This window comes from Syngnathoides biaculeatus, chromosome 8, assembly GCF_019802595.1.
Source record: "Syngnathoides biaculeatus isolate LvHL_M chromosome 8, ASM1980259v1, whole genome shotgun sequence".
Lineage (NCBI taxonomy): Eukaryota > Metazoa > Chordata > Actinopteri > Syngnathiformes > Syngnathidae > Syngnathoides > Syngnathoides biaculeatus.
In genome coordinates, this window is record NC_084647.1 from 15,554,781 (window position 1) to 15,576,935 (window position 22,155).

Below are 22,155 nucleotides of genomic sequence, written 5' to 3' on the forward strand. Positions count from 1 at the left end.
GTGGTGGGTAGGAAGATTAAGAAGACAAAGGTAGAGCAGAGAACCATGTGGTGGAAGCTGAAAAAGGAAGAATGTTGTGCAGCCTTCCGGAAAGAGGTGAGACAGGCTCTCGATGGACAACCGAAGCTCCCGGAAGACTGGACGACGACAGCCAAGGTGATCAGAGAGACAGGCAGGAGAGTACTGGTGTGTCATCTGGTAGGAAAGGGGAGAAGGAGACTTGGTGGTGGAACCCCAAAATAAAGGGAGTCATACAAGGAAAGAGATTAGCGAAGAAGAAGTGGGATACTGAGAGGACTGAGGAGAGGCGAAAGGAGTACATCGAGATGCGACGTAGGGCAAAGGTAGAGGTGGCAAAGGCTAAACAAGAGGCATATGAAGACATGTACACCAGGTTGGACACGAAAGAAGGAGAAAAGGATCTCTACAGGTTGGCCAGACAGAGGGATAGAGATGGGAAGGATGTGCAGCAGGTCAGGGTGATTAAGGATAGAGATGGAAATGTGTTGACTGGTGCCGGTAGTGTACTAAATAGATGGAAAGAATACTTTGAGAAGTTGATGAATGAAGAAAATGAGAGAGAAGGAAGAGTTGAAGAGGCAAGAGTGAAGGACCAGGAAGTGGAAATGATTACTAAGGGGGAAGTCAGAAAGGCACTACAAAGGATGAAAACTGGAAAGGCAGTTGGTCCTGATGACATACCGGTAGAGGTATGGAAGCAATTTGGAGAGATGGCTGTGGAGTTTTTGACCAACTTATTCAACAGAATACTAGCGGGCGAAAAGATGCCTGAAGAATGGAGGAAAAGTGTTCTAGTTCCCATTTTTAAGAACAAAGGGGATGTTCAGAGCTGTGGGAACTATAGAGGAATAAAGTTGATGAGCCACACAATGAAGTTATGGGAAAGAGTAGTGGAGGCTAGACTCAGGACAGAAGTAAGTATCTGCGAGCAACCGTATGGTTTCATGCCTAGAAAGAGTACCACAGATGCATTATTTGCCTTGAGGATGCTCGTGGAAAAGTACAGAGAAGGTCAGAAGGAGCTACATTGCGTCTTTGTGGATCTAGAGAAAGCCTATGACAGAGTACCAAGAGAGGAACTGTGGTACTGCATGCGTAAGTCTGGTGTGGCAGAGAAGTATGTTAAAATAGTACAGGACATGTATGATGGCAGCAGAACAATGGTGAGGTGTGCCTTAGGTGTGACAGAGGAATTTAAGGTGGAGGTGGGACTGCATCAGGGATCAGCTCTTAGCCCCTTCCTGTTTGCAGTGGTAATGGATAGGCTGACAGATGAGGTTAGACTGGAATCCCCTTGGACCATGATGTTCGCAGATGATATTGTCATGTGCAGTGAAAGCAGGGAGCATGCAGAGGAACAATTGGAAAGATGGAGACATGCACTGGAAAGGAGAGGATTGAAGATTAGCCGAAGTAAAACAGAATATATGTGCGTGAATGAGAAAAGTGGAGGGGGAAGAGTGAGGCTACAGGGAGAAGAGATAGCGAGGGTGGACGACTTCAAATACTTGGGGTCAACAATACAGAGCAATGGAGAGTGTGGTCAGGAAGTGAAGAAACGGGTCCAAGCAGGTTGGAACAGCTGGCGAAAGGTGTCTGGTGTGTTATGTGACAGAAGAGTGTCTGCTAGGATGAAGGGCAAAGTTTACAAAACAGTGGTGAGGCCGGCCATGATGTATGGATTAGAGACAGTGGCACTGAAGAAACAACAGGAATCTGAACTGGAGGTGGCAGAAATGAAGATGTTGAGGTTCTCGCTCGGAGTGACCAGGTTGGATAGGATTAGAAATGAGCTCATTAGAGGGACAGCCAAAGCTGGATGTTTTGGAGACAAGATTCGAGAGAGCAGACTTCGATGGTTTGGACATGTTCAGAGGCGAGAGAGTGAGTATATTGGTAGAAGGATGCTGAGGATGGAGCTCCCAGGCAAAAGAGCGAGAGGAAGACCAAAGAGAAGGTTTATGGATGTGGTGAGGGAAGACATGAGGGCAGTTGGGGTTAGAGAGGAAGATGCAGGAGATAGGCTAAGATGGCAAAAGATGACACGCTGTGGCGACCCCTAACGGGACAAGCCGAAAGGAAAAGAAGAAGAAGAAGAAGTGTTCTAGTCACAATGAGCGCTAGCAACAGCCACTGGTCTACAGTAGACCACCCCACATATGGGCAAAAAAGGGCAGGGGGAAGAGAAGTGACCATAAAACAGGCCAAAATCTAGATGTTTGTGTGAGCCAGGGACAGATTGCATACTTTGTATGAATGGTTCAACCCCAGAGTGTATACACAAGTCTTAGTTGACTTTACAAACTCTTAATTTTTGCAGGTAGGGAACTCCAGAGTAGTAGACCAAATGGAGAACGCTCTAGAACAGGGCTCAGCAACCTTTTTTAGGCTGAGAGCTACTTCGTGAGCACCGATCGTATGAAGGGCTACGTGACCTGTTTGCGGCAAATTTCAGACTCGGTTCATTACACGTACATAAAATATTTTTGTTTTAATTTATTGTAGTAAATGACATTACAGGTATTTTAAAATTTTAATTCACGTAAACAAGTCAGATTCAGAATTTAAAGCACAAATAATAGTAACAGTTTGTGGCCTATGGTATTTTTAGAACATACCTCGCAGGCACTTTAGTTGGTCCTCGCGGGCTACCATTCGCCCACGGGCATCACGTTGGTGACCCCTGCTCTAGAACCTGCTGACGTCTTTTTCTTTTTGTGAAATGATTAATTGATTATGATGATTATTTTTTTCGTCATTCACTGCAACATTGGATGAGGTTAAAAAAAGTCAACTTTCATATTGGTAATTATCAAGCAACTGAGACATTTGAGTCGCACTTAACCAGCTTGAAACCAAAAACAAGGAAGTGTTATGTTTGCGTAGGGGACTGCCGCTACTGGTGGAGCTCGCGGAAATATTTCACCACCTGAACACAATGTCACCCTGTGGAATTCTTGGTAATTGAGTAACGTCGGACACAAAAGTTCACTGTTGTCTCGGGGGCAGAGAGCTGTCAAATTGACTAAATGTTGCCGGATAGTCTTTTTCTCTACAGTGGCATGCCTTCACTTTTTTTCTTTTTTTATTTGTTTTTTTGTTTTTCTTCCTTTGGCCTTGGCATGAAATCCTCAACATTTTAATTATTAATGATGTTGGATTTCAAAGGGTGTCAAACGTGCCATCGTTTTGGTTGTGTACAAGCAAGCGTCAAGAGGTAAATCCCCTCTCTGATTCCAGTGCTCCAGTTGGCACAGGAACAGACCATCTATCGGCGATCGAGCGTTAAACCCACCCAGACAATGACACTGACTGCAACACATGGCTTCAATCAGACATATTATCCAAGATTAGTCGCACAGCACAGTCGCATCAACATCGTGGCTCATAAATCAAAACTTATATGAGGCGGACATATACTGTATGATGCCAAAAGATGACACTGACCTTTTCTTGTGTGTATGCTGACATGTTAATGGGAACCCAACCATGTAAAAAAATGGAGACTTTAGTTGTACGTCACACCAACGTGACAAGTGCAGCGACGATAAGGATTTATTGTCCCGATGAGTCGTCCTCCCCTGCTCTCTTAAATTTGTCTGCTCGCTCCTGCAGCCAACGATGAAGCTATTTTTTTTTTTTTTTTTTTTTTGCCAAGTCAGAAAACTGAGAATTCAGCTGCGCATACAGATCTGCTGACTCATGGAAAAGCCCAAGCTCATGCAGTGGAGAGAGTAACTGCTTAACCACTTTTATGGGAGAGGATGTAATGTGAGGCACACCTCTTTTTAAAAAGCGATCTAGCAAAATTAATTCAGAACAGAAGACCCGGAATTGAACCACCCCCCACCCATTTTTTTTTCATCTATGTACTTTTGGTTGTCTCGCTTTGGTTAAGGCTCTGGTGATAAATGTTTTATTGAAATCGGATAATGAATGATTTTGACTGATGGTTCTTTTGACCTGCTCTACCTCCCAAAAGTTGCAACCAGGAAATCTGATACTAAGGTTGTGGTCAAACGTATGGCGTCAGAGGGAATTTTTGTGTTTGTGTGTGTGTGTTTTGTCCTGTTCAGCTGTTGGGTCAAGCAGAATGGAAGCTCTGTATCCCTTTTATGCTGGGACAGTTTATCTTTTCTCTTTGTAAGTATTATAATAATTTATATCGAGGATCAGTCAAATCAGTTGAATAGAATAAGGTTTCTAGACGGGAGTGAGAAAAGAAGAAGAGCAGTTTCTGAAAAGTACTCAAGTCGAGATCAGTGAAAACCCATTTAATTACACATGTTGAATATCTGCTTGGTTCCTTTCCACCATTGAGGTTAAATTGACATGCAGTGTGAAAGGGTCGAATGTTTGCTTAGCCTTTGTGCTCGTCTAGCGTTCCCCTCCCTTCCTGACATTACTCCAAATGAACATGTGCGTCTCGTGGAGTCACTAACATAGAGCAACTACTGTTTTTAGCCTGAGCCCGCTAGTAAGGCCAGGCAGAGGGAGGAAGCCTTACGACTGTGGCAGGAGTGCGGCTTCCCCCACACCGGCGGGGGAGACTGAAGGCTATTTTTAGGGACCGGGGTGCCGGGAGTTATTTTTGGAATTTATAGCCGCAGCCCCCCGCTCTGGAGGGCAAGGGGAGCAGATGTCCCGAAGGTGACGGCCTCGTCTCGGGGATGAGGCGGTGGCCCCTCATCTTTAAATTTGTCGTCGCCTCAGTTAGGGGAACAGCTGCTTGTGCGCTTTAATAGGGACACACGAGACAAAAGAGAAACAATGGCGAGGAAATGTCAAAAGGCACAACTTTTTAATTTTATAGTTAACTTTGTAACGGATGCTGCTGACCCTGGGAACTGCCTGCACATTTTGTTTCTCTTTGAACTTGAAGGCAGTATAAGTGACATTTTAATGACATTTGGGCAAACCTTAATTTCTGTAGAAAACCTTACGGCACTATTTTGTTTTCATTCAACTTCATAAGATTAGCTGACCCGAAGTGCTCCCTGCACTTTTTGTTAGAATTTCAAAGCATGTTGCCCAGTAATTAAAAACAATGAAACTTGTTGAAAATCAGAAAACCATGTTTAATAATCATTTTTTTTTTTAAAGGCATTTAAAATAAAATTGTTTGTGTTTGTATTATGTTAAACGTTTTCCAATGTTTTGCCTTCGACTGCAAATAAATATCGCACCTCTTTGATAAGTAATAATCTGTATCGGTCTCAACCAGGAAAAATATGCATCAATGTATCTCTACTTTCATTATCACACTGGAGTTGTTTTTCAGGCTTTGTGGAGCACACTGCTCTTAAGCACTTTTCTTCACTCTGCTTCTTTTTCACATTTTTGTGTAGCACACTGCTGTCATGCTTAGTCAGACTTCGTGCTTCTTTTTCAGACATGTTCACATGCTCACATTTTTCAGTCTCACGTTACGCTTTACTTTTGTCAGTTTGTGTCACACTGTCACCCTGCTATGTTCTATTTAACTTCTCTAACTCTGCTTCTTCAGGCTTTTGTGCTTCTGCATATGTTAATGTTTTGAGATAATAAAGTGCATATACTTGCACTGCCTTGTGTGCCCAAAGCTCACTAAGTGCCTCACTTGATTGTATCATTTAAAAGCCATTAGGCCTTGCTAGGTATCAACAACAGGATAGATGATCCTGGCATTTGCTCTCATTGAAGTGAAGGCAGTCATTTGTAATGCATGTACAGAAAGGCCGCAAAGTTCTAGCAGTGTCTTTTAAGCTGGAAAGCTGGAAACTGTGGCCATAAGTATGTAGTGGAATGAATGGGACCAAACCATTACTTTAGTTTCCTATTTGGAGTTAACCTCCAATGGAAATTTACCGTAAACTTTGCACCCCTTTCCATTCCTAATGTAGAGTATGTAAATGGTAGGAAGGATGGTTTTCCATAGAGGGCCAGGCCACTTCCTTCATTCATCTCTTGATGCCCATGATTTATTCATGTACAGTACTAATTGTGGTATTGTCTCGTTCCTTCAGTGGAGCCCAAGGTGTACGTGTCGGCCGGGCCCGCCGCTCTGCTGGAAGGCGAGAGCGAGTCTCTGGTGGCCACCTGCATCGCCGAGCGCGGCCGCCCCGCCGCCGAAGTCTCCTGGGAGACGGAGCTGCGCGGCCGCGAGGAGACGCAGAGTCGCGACGATGCCGACGGGACGGCCAGCGTGCACGTTCGCTACATGTGGGAGCCGCACAGCGCCGCCCAGGGCAAGACACTCACATGCGTGGTGCACCACCCCGCGCTGCAGACAGAGTTCCGCATACCCTATACACTCAATATTCAGTGTGAGTAACCATATTTGTTTGCTTGAAGACAAGCTTTGGTTGTGCGTTAACAGTTGGCGCTAACGTGAACGCCGGTGTCTCACTACAGTGTTTGCATTAGACAGTGAAGGCTCTGAACTAACTTAAAAAAAAAAAAAAAAAAAAAAAATATATATATATATATATATATATGTGTGTATATGTGTGTGTGTATACTTGTATATTACAGGCATAATACCAGAAATAAAGGACAGTTTAAACAATAATTTTGATATACAACCATTTTATGAAATTATGAGAAATAGGTAATAAATAAGCTATCATTGCTGATGATAGCCTTTAACATTAAATATTGGCTTGAATATGAAGTTCACACTTTAATTACAGAGACATGATTGAAAATCTCTGATCTGTTTAGAAAATCTGTTAGCTGGCCCAGCACAAACTTGGTTGAATGATTAAAAAAAAAATAAAATATATATATATATATATATATATGTATGTATGTGTATATATGTATGTATGTGTATATATGTATGTATGTATATATATGTATGTATGTATATATATGTATGTATGTATATATATGTATGTATGTATATATGTATGTATGTATCTATTGTATATATGTATGTATATATGTGTATATATGTATGTATGTATATATGTGTATATATGTATGTATGTATATATGTGTATATATGTATGTATGTATGTATATATGTATATATATGTATGTATGTATGTATATATGTATATATATGTATGTATGTATGTATATATATATGTGTATGTATATATATATGTATTTTTTTTTTTCTGATTGTTGGTTTCAGTGACGCATAGACAACAGTGAAAAATAGAAAAAAAGGACTTAACCTCAGGTTGAAATGTTTTATTCACCAAATCCCTAATATGTCGAGGCACACAACTTGTGATATTTAGGAATCATCTTACTATATCGCTACTGATGGGTTTCCCCCACCCCCACCTCAGGACAGTTATAATTTAAATGTGTAAAATGCATGTTTAATAGTATCTTAGCTCTTGCTTTAATAGTTGCCACTAATGTTACTGCTCGTTTCCTGCTGCAACATACTTTTAAAATAAGAAAAAATGAAAAATTTAACTCCCTTTTCAAAATGAAACTAACTATACATCTGCAGATGTATGTTTGCCGCGTCATTAGCTAATGGCTACACAGCCTTCTCACAATGGCGCACTCGTGACCACAATACACACAATAATTAATAAAATTACAGACACATCATTTTTTTCCACATCATTAATTTGAATAAATGTCACAAAGTCCAGGCTCAAGCTTACACAAAACAGCTGCCTTTTTAGTATTTCAAAATAAGCCTTTCCAGTTTCAACTTGTTGTTCCCGCTGTGATGACGTGTATTTATTTAATTTCTGTAGTTTAGTGTGGTGGCTTGCTGATGAAGGCATTTTACAAAAGTATTGATCAAGCCCAACACTGACATGAGTAGGAGGAGCTGATGGAGTTTGGGCTGAGGAAGGCAGCAGGCGTAGAAGCGGGGAAAAGCAAGGTTAATATAGGCGGAACGCGTCTTTGTGTCTCAATAAATCATCGTCGAGGCGCAAGTAAGGGACTTCTTGGTGCAAAAGAAGCACTATTTCCACTGCAAAGCGCGGCTCAGCGAGCGAGACGGGACAAAGCGTCCTCCTTTCTCTTCAGTAATGACTCGCTCATTTGTTCTCCGGAGAAATCAAAATGGGCAAAATTGGATATCCGACTCTGTTTGCTATGCTTTATTACAACTTGCACGTGCTGGCTTCATCCAGAACATGTAACCCCCTTGTTTGCTTCTTTTTTGTGTGGAATTTATTAGCTGTATTACTACTTTTGTCCAAATTCTCCTCCAACTTCAGCTCATTTATTTGTTCTTGGCAGCCGGGCCAACCCTTTGTTTTAGGTTACCGTGCTCCTTGTAATATAACATAACGCATACTGTGTTTCTCTCCTTAGAGAACTGCTTGTGTTGAGTGCTTATGTGATCCCAAATGTGCTTTGTCAGCACAAGCGACCTATTGTTAACGCTAACTTTTGTTGTGCTTTGCTTTGTTTTTGCACAGTTGCGCCGATGGTCTTCATAAAGGGGGTGGAGAAAAACTGGTATGCCGGACAAACTGATGTGACGTTCATTTGTGGAGCGCAGGCCAATCCCCCCGTCCGGGAGTTTGCATGGGTCAGGTCGGTACACGATTCTTTGACCTTTTCGACTTGATGTCCTGTTTTATAGCCCGGCTTTTATAGTATAGCTACACCAAGCATTTCTTTAACTACTTATCAGATTCATCATGTAATTTCTTGTTGTTCTCCCGTGGCACACAACCAAGGTACTTTCTCCGTGTCTGTTTGAGGGGAAAAATGGTGCTGCTGGGGCCACGAGGTTGCCTCTAGCTTGAAAGTGGTTTGGGATCTTGGGATATTCACGCTGATCAGGTCATGGGCGAAGAAAACTGGTGTGGGTCTGGTGGTTTTTAAGTACAGTAGGCGGTAGTGGGAGTATCAGGTACCGTAATTCCCGGCCTACAGAGAGCGCACCTGGTTATAAGCCTCACCCAGTACGTTTGTAAGGGAAATACCATTTGGTACATACATACGCTGCAGGTGTGTAAAAGCCGCAAGTGCCCATATTGAAACACGAGATATTTACAAAGAAAGACAGTACACAGAGAGTTTAACGCTAGCGCCGCGCTAACAAGGCCAGTTAAAAAAAAACATACTGGTAAAAATAACTGAGACGGGCAGTAACATGCTAACGCAGTGCTAACAGGGCCAGACCGGTAAAAGTCACTTCCTCGGCACATATATTCCACCGGTCTCAACTCTTAACTTTTCTGCTCGAGTACCAACTTCCAGCAGTTAAGAACATGCACAAATTAGCCACATCACCGCATAAACCGCAGGGTTGAAAGCGTGTGAAAAAAGACACGGCTTATAGGCACGAAATTACGGTATATTGTAAATATGTAAAGTACAAAGGCCACTGTAATAATGAAGTGGTTCATGATATTCATTGTTGTAACTGTAGCTTAAACTTTCATTTCAAACTTCTCATTCTGCATAACACCGAAACAAAAGTGGCTGACGGATTTGATGTAGGAAAAAAAAGGCACTAGAGTTGTGCATGTAAATGCGGTTAAGACTTTCACAATCAACCCAGGTTCAACATGGCACCTCCCTGATTTCCAAAGCGCGTCTCTCAGTCGAGACGTATCAGGTCACCATAATCCCTTCACACAAGTGAGTGTACTACTTTCCTTTTTTGACAAGTCTCTGGTGGCATTTTGTTGCATGTCAGAAAGAGGCCTCGAAAAATGAGACCTGGTGTGAGTAGTTCTGGGAACAACTGTGTATAAGTTACACAGACAAAAACATGAATGTTAATAGTGAGGCATTAATACCCGGGGTCTTACTCTAGAGTTATTTTCTTTGACACTGGATCTGCCGGTCGTAGCTATCAGGAAGACTCTACGCTATAAATAACAGTCGCAAAGGTCTCCTGCATGTGAGTAAGTCAGACCTCGTGGCACTCTGTTGTCCTCTGATGCAAAAACAATGCTCATGGCGTCGTGACAGGAGCAGCAAAGTCTTATCTCGTGAAACCTTATGCCCCCCAAAATTTATAGACAAAAGCTCTCTAAGTATTTTTCCAGTGTTTTTCTTGATGGAAATGTCAGTATATTGTCGCCCAAGCCCAAATAAAATATTGTTTTCAACCTGACATTACACGTACTTCCAGGTGGCAGACGGATAGCGCCAATAGTAATCATTCAAACATGAAAACGTTTTTTTTCTTTTTTGTTTTTTCCTCCCAGGTTGGATGGGCAAATGCCGGACAGCGTTGATATTGTAACCAACAGGTTCGCTTTCACCCGCCCGCTGGAGCTCAACGACTCTGGCGTATACCGCTGCGAAGCCACCAATGATGTCGGCGTCCGCAGCCACGACTTGTCCCTTTGGGTGCAAGGTAATGACCCGCTTCAAACACCTCTTACAGACATTGGAGTCGATGTGAACGCCTCAGCCTACATACAACTAGTACTTGGAGTATTTCCATTGTTTATTTTTATGTTGTGGTAAGCGTTACCCCAAATAACAAGGAACGATCGCATCGCAGTTATCGTATGGCCACACATGCTGGGCCCTGCCGCACCTTTTCCAAGCATGCCAGAGAAGGGAAAGTTAACTGAACTTGAATACACGTCAAAAGTCCTCACACTAGCCAATCATACTTGACATTAGGTATCAGTGAGGGTCGAGTACCGTTTTGCCGGGCTGGTGTGAGTCCTTCTCCTCATTCCAAAAGTGCAGATAAAGGGCCTGATTGACTAAGATCCCACTTATCTGATGCTGAATTGTGTGTTCGCTCACCAAAACCCATCGGGTGCCGCTATTGGCAAAAATGTATGAAGGCAAGGACCAGTTGTCACCGTGCGCTCAAATGACCCAGATGCATAGAAAGTTGAAAGGAGCTATGGCATGACTCCTTCTTATGACTGGCTCAAGTCATCCAGTGGCTCCAAAATTGCACCACTGCAAATAAGATGTTAGAATTGTTTCTGGCATTTAAAAAAAAAAAAAAAATTTCAATGGAAAAGATTAGCTTTCCCCGTCGATGATCACTTCGCCGCTTCACCACAATCTCCGCACTCATGGTTGTGCAAGTTGCCGTCAGTTTACTGCCTTTAAGAAGTCATCATTTTTTATCAATATCTGCCATTCATCTCAGGTTTGCTGAATCACATTGCGTATTCTAAATGAATCTTTTCGCTCTTTCCCGAACACGCAAAATGAAATGTGAACTTTTTTTAACAGTTTGAACAGATTCTATTCGAAAAGCTCCTGGTTAGTAGATTCGCTTTCCCTTTGCGTAAGCAATCAAGATTTTGCCCATTTTTTTGCACACACGACCTTTTTTAAATCAGGTCACAAGCGTATTTACATGTTTCAAAAGTTTTCAAGTGTTATGATGAACGAAAAGAATCGACTGATGCTATTGAGCTCCCGGTCATCTTTCTGGGGGACGTAATGAATTGCATTGACAGATTTGCAAGTCATAAGAGTTCCGTGGTCTATATAAGCCGTGAAATGTTCCAGTGTAACATCGCGGAGCCGTTGAGTGCGCGCGTCCATGTGTAAATGTCAATTCAGGCCGCAGACCGGACTGTTCCTGGATCATCCAAATGAGTTTTCCTGATTGGGGTTGTATAAATGGCGGCAATAAATCCCCTTCATGGGACGCTACTGCATCCACATCTGCGCTTCCTGGGCCGAGGCCCCGTGTGGCCACTCGGACCGGCTCAGTATTGCAAAGTCAGGGCCAGGGTGTGGGTCCTGAGAACTCTCCTTTTTGTTTTCATTCCTGCGTCGCTCCTTTGTGATCCTTCTCCAAACATAGCAACCGCTGCCTTTGGATCCCCACACCCCCACCCACCGCACACACCTCCCCGCTGGCCACGCCGATCGCTCGGCTTTGGAAAGCACTGGACGCGCCCCAAAAAAGCTGTCACGCTTCATCTGTTTACAGGCCCGAGTCGTCCTCCCGAGCGAAAGCGCAGCTGACAGGCATCCCGTCCAGGAAAGACTCTGCTGGCCAATTATCTTGCCTCGCTCTTCAAATATTAAGACTTGGGGCATGCGGCCTCTCGCCCCCCCCCCCCCCCCCCCCATCCTCCTCCTACCCCGTGGTGGAGTTATGTTCCCTCTCGCTCCGCTTTCCCTTCCCCCGCTGGCTGTCGTTGTTCTGAAGCTTTGTGGTTTTTGGCCACTCGCTTCTCAGATGAGCAGCGACGCAGTTGCAGATGCTCTGAACTCCTACATACTGTTTGGCTCCAATTTCCGCGTCTTTGACACCAATGAATGTCATCCTTCCATTCTGAAATTTGATGAGTTAAGTTACCCCAAGTATAGAAAACTCAATTTTCACAGATGGTGTTGCAGGTCAAATTTGGCCCATGTTCTCTAAAATGGTTTTTAGATGTTTGAGTGTGTATTAAATAAAAGAAAAATGGTGCCTAATCCTGAAAATTGCTAAGCCAAATTCATGAATAGGTGAATCTGCTGGCTGTCGTTGTTCTGAAGCTTTGTGGTTTTTGGCCACTCGCTTCTCAGATGAGCAGCGACGCAGTTGCAGATGCTCTGAACTCCTACATACTGTTTGGCTCCAATTTCCGCGTCTTTGACACCAATGAATGTCATCCTTCCATTCTGAAATTTGATGAGTTAAGTTACCCCAAGTATAGAAAACTCAATTTTCACAGATGGTGTTGCAGGTCAAATTTGGCCCATGTTCTCTAAAATGGTTTTTAGATGTTTGAGTGTGTATTAAATAAAAGAAAAATGGTGCCTAATCCTGAAAATTGCTAAGCCAAATTCATGAATAGGTGAATCCGCTGGTCTTGAGTGACTGAGTATGCGGGCGTCCACCCTGTCAATAATTGTGTATTTTTATCGGACAGTTTTAACTGTAGTGAAGACGGACCTTGAAGCAAAATGTGCAGGTTCCTGCAGATATGCGTATCTGTTGGCCTTTGAAGGATCCTTGTGGAGTCTCCCAACGGTGAATGGGTTTATTTGGGGGGGTAAACATAATGCTGACCATGCACGCATTACACAGGGAACAGAAGTCTTTCATATGTCAGAGGCTTGACACGGGTGTGGATCTACTGGTACTTCATTTGTGTGAAACAAATTGAATTACTCATCCATTTAGTTGTGGCAGAAAGGTAATATATAATATTATATATTTTGAAGAGAGTCATCATTCCTAATTTGATAGAAAATGATTATGGGAATAATCTTGGGACCTGCCACTTAATTGTATAGAGCTCGTGCACGTGACGTCACAGTTTGCACGGCGGCATATTGCCAGTCAAACAGAGCTGCTCGATATTGTGGGAGACATTGAACCAGAGGAGAATATTTATACAATACCCGAGACCTGCTGCGCTGTTGGTTTGATGAGACAGATATTCAGAGAGATCATCCTATGGAATACCAGCTGAAAAGACCAGAAAATATCGATGGATTTCGGCAATTAAACATGATGGATGGTCCCCAACCAAAATACACACACGACTGTGTAGCGATCGCTTCATCTCAAGTAGGAATTTTTCTTCTCAATCTCAAATTCCCAAGAAGTTTTTATAATGCCAAGTTTGAGAACATTTGAGAACAATGCGTGTTAAAAAAAAAAAAAGTCTGTCGCAGTGGTTTACGGAGGTTAAGTGTGGCCACATTCGCTTCCGTGGAGATGACTCTGTCCTCTTTGTCCTCTCTCTCATAGTTAATGAATGCGAGTTTGTGTATAACCGGGGGTCATTTATCAAAATACTGTATTGGTATTTGTATTGAATACTAGCTGAAAAGATCGATGGATTCTGGAAAAGGTTAACGTGTGGCTCAACACGCTTCCGCGTTCACGAGCCGTCTCCCCGTTGACAACAGATCCAGCAACGAAGTATTCGTATGCGTCCAGACTTTTCTACGCTTTCAAACTCTTCCGTGTAAATCCCGACGACTTACTCACCAGACCCATGTGTAGATGTCCAAGACAAGCGGAAGCGAATTAACAGACCACTTTCTTATTGACGAAAACATCAACTTCGGCATTAAATACAGGTCCTCTATGCCGAGTTTATCTAATTTTCGTTTATTTTCACCTTCTAAATGTATAATGGTATCGGACAAGACTCTGGGCGTCTTGCTATAAAGCATATTTTCATGTTGTCTCCCACCGACTCAGCATTGAACAATGCTTTGCTAGACTGGCGATATGGCGACGTAAACAAGTCACGTGATTTTATGATGTAAGTGACAAAAAGAGTTCATTCTCATTATCGTGCTAACACCAAATCATTGCGAGATAGGCAGATTTCACATTTGATGGTAAACACACAAGTGCTGCAAAGACACAATAGTTTTACTTTGTGTCCTTTCTACGTGTATGACCGTTACAGATGTTTTTGTTATCGATGGTTTATTAATTTAATGTTACTATTCATTTACTTGATTTGCTTAGAAATTAACAACTGCGTGACATAACAGACCTTGTGCAGTGTATTTTTTGTGTTCTAAGTCACTGTGACCCAACTTTGGGGAAATTGCGGACAGTCGGAAGATTTTCCAACTTTTTAGCTCAAGTTTTTTTTCACCTCAAGTCGTTTTGACATCAGTCTTTTGTCTGACTTGTGCTTTTGTGTAGCTCCGCCGGTGTTTTCCTGACCGGAGCTCTCCAGTCCCCGAATGAGTGTAAGGGTATAATAAAAAATGCTTGCGTCAGTATGGGTGTAAAAAGTTAACCAAACAAATCCTCCGAGTTTGGAAAAAAAACATGGGAGAAGCCAAAAGTCGTGGGTTTTGTATGAGTTCTGTGTCTTATTTTGTCATCTTTTTGTTGATTTTCCCCCCACTGTTTTTTTTGTCTTGAAAATGTATTTTCCAGAAATGGGCTAAAAGGTCTTTACCCCTGAGTGGGAAACACATGCCGATTTGTACACTTAGCTATTTTTTTACAGTGAGAGATGTCAAAATAATTCCAAAAAATGTCAAGTATATTCCTACTGCTCTCCTAATGAATGATCATGTGCTTGAAATAAACAACACAACGCACATTGCCTGTGTCTGTTGTAGTATCTCGAGTGACCTGTGAGAGGCAGCACAGTGCCACAATACATCTGAACTGACAAAAATTAAACAAAAGGCAAAAGAGCACTAGTAGATTATGAATTATGGTTCGGCTAATCTTAGCAGTTTCGGTGGATGAGAGCAAATCCCAAGCAGTAGATAGTGAGTGACGTTGACGGATGCTCGTGGCCTGCTCCGGTCCAACCGAGCAGCGCTCTTTGTGACCTTCACCAGGTTTTTCCTCTGACGGCGATCGCAAAGATCCGCCTCCGCCTCCTCCTGAGGACAAAAGATCGATCGCAGCGTTTTCTTGCATGATGACCCCGCAGCAGGGTTTGGCAGACGTGCGTGGGTGGCGTCCGTGTCCTTCCGTAATCTCCTTGTCTACTTTTATCTCCCTTGCGCTCAAAACACATAGACGTTCGTTCAGCGCGTCGGCTTCTCCTTTTTCCATTCCTTTGCGCCTCTTTTCCGTAGCACATTGCAGCATTCAACGGATTCTTTGCCCTCGGAGAATCGTATGTCTGCTACTTAAGTGTGTCCAGTGTGCTCGTGGAAATTTATGTGAAGAGTGTATTCTCCCGAGGCCATTTGAACTAAGTCTGGCATGTTTGGCGAGTGTCCATGCTGGAGTGTTATGTCATTTTGAAGACAATATAAGGATCATTTTACATATCATATAGGGAGCGCCACAGTCGCAGATGCGCTTTCAGCCATTTATTAAACAGGAAGAACGCTTGCAGAGAGCTGCTGTAGGCCACACCTCACATCCAGATGCTTACACACACTGTAAGCACTGATATATAATTTTTTTTTGTTTTCAAAAGATGTGACTCTTTTAAATGCTGATAAAATGTTATGATTATAGAGATAGAGCACTTTTATCAATTTGTAGCACTGTTGATTTATTTTGGATTGCTAGGCAGCAGCCAAGACGTTTAAAACCTGGAAATCCGTTGTTGCCATTTAGCTGAATTTAGTGAACGGGTACGTGAATACCGTAATTTCCGGCCTATAAGCCGCGACTTTCTTCACACGCTTTCAACCCTGCGGTGTATGCAGTGATGCGGCTAGTTTGTGCATTTTTTTCTAACGGCCGCAAGGGGTAACTCGAGCGGAAAAGGTAAGTGTGAGACCGGTGAAATATATGTGCCAAGGAAGTGACTTTTACCGGCCCGGCCCTGTTAGCGCTGCGCTAGCGTCTTACTGGCGTGTCTCGGTGATTTTTACCGGTAGTTTTTATTTTTTAATTTTTTTTTTAAACTGGCCCTGTTAGTGCGGCGCGTTAGCACTAGCGGGGCGGTGCTAGCGTTAAACTCTGTGTACTGTCCATCTTTGTAAATATCTTGTGTTCTAATCTGGGTTTCAGTGTGGGCACTTGCAGCTTTTTGTACAGCTGCGGCGTATGTATGTACCAAATGTAATTTACTTTACAAATGTACTGAGTGAGGCTTATAAGCAGGTGCGCTCTGTAGGCCGGGAATTACAGTAATTCCAAACTCTGCCATTGTACTTGAAATAATGCACAGAGTCAGGAAGGTTGCAGTAATGCAGCATTTCCTAATCAAGCGATGGCGTAGCGAGCAGTGTGCGGCCCGCTTGAAATGTCGTCCGCGCTTGAGTGCTGGCTTGTCACTTGTTACGCAACATAAAGCGCAGACATTCTGTTCTTCCTTTTTTATGACTTAATCCTCCCCGGTCCTCTCCGCAGAGCCTCCCTCCACCACGGCCGCCCCTGTCCCCACCACTTCCACCGAGCCGCCCCACGTCCCCGGTACGGCGCGCTCCCCGTTCACCTCGTCCACGATGGCCCCCCAGCGAGACTCCACTCTGGGCGCTGTGGTGGGTGGCGCAGTGGGCGGAGTCCTCCTGTTGATCCTAGCGCTGATCGCCGCCGGCTTCTGTTTTATGCGCAAGCGCCGCACCTTCCGGGGCGACTACTACACCAAGCAGTACCTGGGCCCGTCGGACATGCAGAAGGAGTCGCAGCTGGACGTCCTGCAGCCGCACGAGCTCCAGGAGGTGTACGGAGACAAGGCCGACAACGGCAGCCAGGAGCTGAAGTCCAAACTCTCCGGGGACGTCATTTATCCCGACTACACGGGCACGGAGCGGGGCGGCGACGACTGGGCCGATCAGGAGGGCGACTACTACTCTGACCGCTACCAGGGCCAGAACACGCACCACCCGTGCGGGCCGCCCGTGGTCAACAATGGCTCGCCATACCTCCCAGAAGACTGCTACAACAACTGCAACGACGGCGACTACGTGTCGCACACGGACGGCTCGGTCATCTCGCGGCGGGAGTGGTATGTCTGAGCAAAAGAGCAAAACCGCTTTACCTTCTGGACGAGGCCGCAACGCCTCCGCCGTGAAGCCATTGGCCAACGTTTGGTCTCTTGAAAGCTCTCGGCGTTGAGTACCAGAAACACTCTCAAAGGGAACGTCAGGAAAAAAAAAAGGGGAACGAGGGTTTCCTTACACTTCTAGACACTACTGATGTGTTTAACTGTCGCACAAATGTCAAAGCCTGACCGAGTGGAGGAGACCCGCATGGTTAGCTTGTCCCACCCTTCCCCCCTTAAAACACCACCCACACCCTTCATTTTATGTGGCCCACGAAAACATTGCCACAAATGTTCCCGTTCAAAACTGGCCGTGAAAATAAAATGCAGGGGCGATTATGTACAGTAAGGATGGCCGAGTAACCCTCCGAGGTAACGGATACTCGAGAAGGCCGCTGATACCAGCCACCGATACTTCCAAGGCAAATAACTGACATTGTCGTCCTCACCAGTAGTTGGTGCAACATCTTCGAATAAGCCTTTGTGTCAAAAAGAAAGGTCTTTGTTCTCAGTTATATGTCACATACATGAGTTATTTAAAAGAAGCAGTTGTATCAGTATCGGTGTGTACTCAAAAGTGAATAGTCGTACTGGTATCGGTCTGGAAAAAAAGTGTGATTGAACATCCCTAATGGACTGTAATCTCAATGGTTCCACATGCACTGTCCCAATGGGAAATTGGTGTCAAGGAAGTAAAGTTCAATTGACACAAGCTCGGGAAAGTCAGAAGAATCCGGCAGTAACCAAGTATATTTATACTTTGTTGCCACCTTTCCCACAAGGTGGCTTGACACCTCTGTCCTACGCCGTGTCCCGTTTCTCATGCCATTGGATTTTTTTTATTTTTTTTTTCATGGATTTTTATCGTCATTGATGACAGAAGCAAGTCTGCCTTTTGGTTAGCGCGTCTGCCCGACAGGTCTGCGTGTTTGAATCTCGGCTCCGGCCTTTTCGTATTGATTTTGCGTGTTTTGTTTTTTTTTTTTCTATTCTCATCCCAGAAACTTTCAGCGTAGTTGGAAAAACTTGACCTGTCGCTGTGCACATGAGTGTGAACTGTTATTTAACCAAATGTGGCCTGCAACTGGCTGCAGACCAGTCCAGTGTTACCCCACTTCTCTCACCAAAAGTCAGCCAGGATAGGATCCGGTTGACACCGATGAGGGCGAGCACTACAGAAAAAGGAAGTTTGTCTCATCAATGTTCGGCGCTGCAAAATGTCTGCGGCGGTTCTGTAAACTTGGTTGCGGCCGCGTCCGGGGGAATGAAAATCAGCAAGAGTTTTCCCGCAGGCGGACGACGACAACATCGTAGCGGAAACATTGTTAGCCGCTGACATCACCGACCGTCGTACAAAATGCTCGGCTGCGCCCGCTCATCACGGAAAAAAAGCGCAAGAAATGTGATCTGCTGAGAGCGAGAGGAAGAAAAGTCCAAAAAGATGTGGAGACGTTCGCTTTCTCTCTCTTTCTCTCTCGCATGCGTGCAGTCCGCACAGACGCGACGACGTCATCACTTGGCGTCCAGCAACTTGCACTTTTTCCCTCCAGCGTCAAAGACGACTTGCTTAACTCTTGCGCCAATTCTGACAACAATCAAAAGGACGGCGGTGCCTTTAGATTTTAAACAGATTTCAGAAAGAGTAATTTAACTCTTTAATCACACAATTTTGCTCTCCACAAGCCTTATGCTAACAAGCAATGAAAAAATAACACATGAGCGAGCAGATTGAATCATGACAGTTGAACACAAACGGTGCAGCAACACTAGTACATAGACTAACAATACTCAACGGCATATATCTATCCCCTGTGCTAAACGGTGATTGTTTCTGGAGTTTACTGACTCACTTCCAGTAGTTGGGAAAGTCTGCATGACTGCCGTGCTGCCTCTTGCTGGACAAAATGCACATCCCCGATGGAGCTGCTACAATCACGCACAAAGTGTAAAGTTAAGTTATTACTATATGGGCGGCACGGTGGATCAGCTGGTAAAGCGTTGGCCTCACAGTTCTGACGTCCCCGGTTCAATACCAGACCCGCCCTGTGTGGAGTTTGCTTGTTCTCCTCGTGCCTGCGTGGGTTTTCTCTAGACACACTGGTTTCGTCCCACATCCCCAAAACATGCAACATTAATTGGACACTCTTAATAAATTGCCCCTAGGTGTGATTGTGAGTGCAACTGTTTATCTCTATGTGCCCGGCGATTGGCTGGTGACCAGTTCGGGGTGTACCCTGCCTTCTTGCCCTTTGACAGCTGGGATAGGCTCCAGCTTTCCCCACTACCCTTGTGAGGATAAGTGGCTAAGAAAATGGATGGATGGATAAATTGCCCCTAGGTGTGTTTGTGAGTGCGGCTGTTTGTCTCGATGTGCCCTGTGATTGGCTGGCGACCAGTTCAGGGTGTACCCCGCCTTCCTGCCCTTTGACAGCTGGAATAGGCTCCAGCACTCCCCGTGACCCTTGTGAGGATAAGTGGCAAAAGAAAATGGATAGGACAGTATCACTGAGCACTTTTTTTTAGGGGAGGAGGGGGGGCTTTTGGAACAGATTAATGGCAATTCCATTTCAGTTGGAAAATATGATTTGATTTGAATTTGGAGCATGGTCACGGGAAAAAAAAACTTATCTCAAGGTACCACTGAATTAATCCAAAGTACACAAAAATGAAAATTATGAACTGTCGGGGTCCCCACCGCACTGCAAAACTTGCAGACAATAATTTACATAATTCTTTTTCTCTGCAACATTCAGGTTGGATTACGCACGCATTTATTCACAAACATGTACGATGAAGGCGTTTGGACAGAGGGAGCGCACGTCGTGACCCCGCCCTCGCCGAGAATAAACGACTTTCATGTCAGAAGCGCCGGCGTGTCGGGGGAGGGGCCCTGGCCTCAAATCTCCTGACTAGAATTTGCCCTCACGCTAAATCTGTCATTTGCGGCACATCTGCGCTTAAGATCGTCGTCGCCTGTTGCAATCGGGGGAAGGTTGGCTTGAATCAAGTTCTGAGGAGCCGTGGGGGTAGGGGGGGGGGTGCACGCAGGAAAAAATATTCATATATTTTGCATTTGGAAAAAGCGGGGAAAAAAATTTTGTAGTCAGGACAAACATTGTTTTGGATTAAAATTTCAAGATTTTTTTTTTTTCCCCCCAAAAAAAATATTTTTCAAGAGAAAGTGCTCATAGAATTACAACTTTATTCTTGTAATGCATCTTTTTTTTATTGTAAGAATAATTTTTTTCTGCAAGATAACTTTTTTTCCCCCCCTGAATAACTAAAAACAGAATTTCCCTTTAAAAAGTAATTTTGTTCCTGGAAAATAAATCTTAAATGAAATATAAGATATGACTTTGATTATCATGGCTTTTTTCTTAAAATAATACATTCTTGTAAGAATAAAATAAAATATTATATATTTTAAATGTACAATTTTTGGCCTCAGTAAAATTATTTTTTTAAATTCATTTTAACACTGAAAGTAATTTTTATTGTAACTAACGTAACGCTACAACTGTTATGGAGAAAAAAATATGCATTATGTATTTTTGGCGTCTTTTTTTTAACTTAAAATGTTAAAATATTAAAAAATATTGTAAAAGTATAGTTACATTATCCCCTTTTTCTACACTGAAGAAAGTCCCCCCCAAAATTAAGACTTTATTACCTTAAAAAAAAAAGCCTGAAAATCACACTGAAAAAAAAATTTTTTTTTCTCAAGTTTGTGGTGTAAATGCATTTTTTTTTTCATTTAAGTGTGTCCTTCCTGATAATGACACGTTCTCAATTGTTGGAAAAGAAAATGAGGAGAAGTAATATTTGGGACGCGGTGAGACTTTTCCAACTTTTACTAGCTTATTTATTTCCCTGGCGCCGCCGCCATTTTGTGTCGTACATAGCGCTAAGGCGTTAGCTTAGCATCGGCCGTTGCCGCTGAGGAGGTGGTGCCTTACGACGCGTTTGATTTCAAAACGGGAATGGATGAAAGTTTTTGTCAGTCAGGCTTTTTTGGCATTTTGTAAAACGACGCGTGAAACTCGTTAGCGAGCGAGCGAGCAAGAATCTTGGGAAATATTGTTTTGTACATAGGCCGGCCATTTTTCTCTTGTTCAGTATAAAAGGAATTGTTTTTCTATGTTAATATTGAAAAGGTTTTGGGGTTTGCTGTCGACCGGTGCTTCCGTACGGAAACGCGAGCGGAGAAGAATGTTTGTCGCGTTTGGACTTTTTTTTTGTTTTGTTTGTTGTTTCATTGTTTGCAATAAAAGTTTTGGAGCTCTCGTCACGTGCGCTTTGCCTTCTTCTCTTCTACCAGTTACCAGTTGAGGGGCTAAAGTCTCTCTTTGTCGTGTCCGGTTGCCGTTCAGCTGTCTTGTTGACTTTTGGGGGGGCGCGTTTGGGGATGTCACTCGTTTTCACTTCACAAAAGATTGAACCGGATTTTCTTCCAAAGGGCGGCCATTAGCGCTAAACTCTTGGATTTTGAAGGCTTATGGCACTCGGCTTTCTTTGGAAAATTGCGATGAACATAAAGCTCTGCTTTTTTTTTTTTTTATTCCTCCCTAAAAAAATTTTGGGTGGGTGGAGTTAATGAAGAGAGAAGGAAAAAAATATATTTTAGCGTGGGAAAAAGAGTTGGAATAGAGAACCAACTTTTTAAAATTTCCTTCAAGAAATTTTTTTATTTTTGTTACATTTTTTTTCTTCCTTCTGAATATAAAATACGTGAAATTTTAAAATTAGTCTTAGGGGGTGAAAAAGTGTGAGGGGGGGGGGGAATAAATTTTGGGCAGGGGGGGACGACTTAATGCCCAAAAAGACTTTAATTTCTTGGGGGCGGGAA

General features: G+C 43.6%; 1 protein-coding gene across 1 annotated transcript in view; it reads left to right on the forward strand.

Annotated features, from left to right (window-relative positions):
- nectin3a (nectin cell adhesion molecule 3a) overlaps positions 1 to 21,597 on the forward strand; it is a 44,295-nt gene extending 22,698 nt beyond the window's left edge. Inside the window, exons 3-6 of the mRNA XM_061827650.1 lie at positions 6,027 to 6,326; positions 8,406 to 8,523; positions 10,155 to 10,306; positions 16,676 to 21,597. Of these exons, the coding sequence (XP_061683634.1) occupies positions 6,027 to 6,326; positions 8,406 to 8,523; positions 10,155 to 10,306; positions 16,676 to 17,283 (1,178 nt within the window). The 3' untranslated portion in view covers positions 17,284 to 21,597. The remainder of the gene's footprint in view (positions 1 to 6,026; positions 6,327 to 8,405; positions 8,524 to 10,154; positions 10,307 to 16,675) is intronic.
- Positions 21,598 to 22,155: the final 558 nt, after the last annotated feature.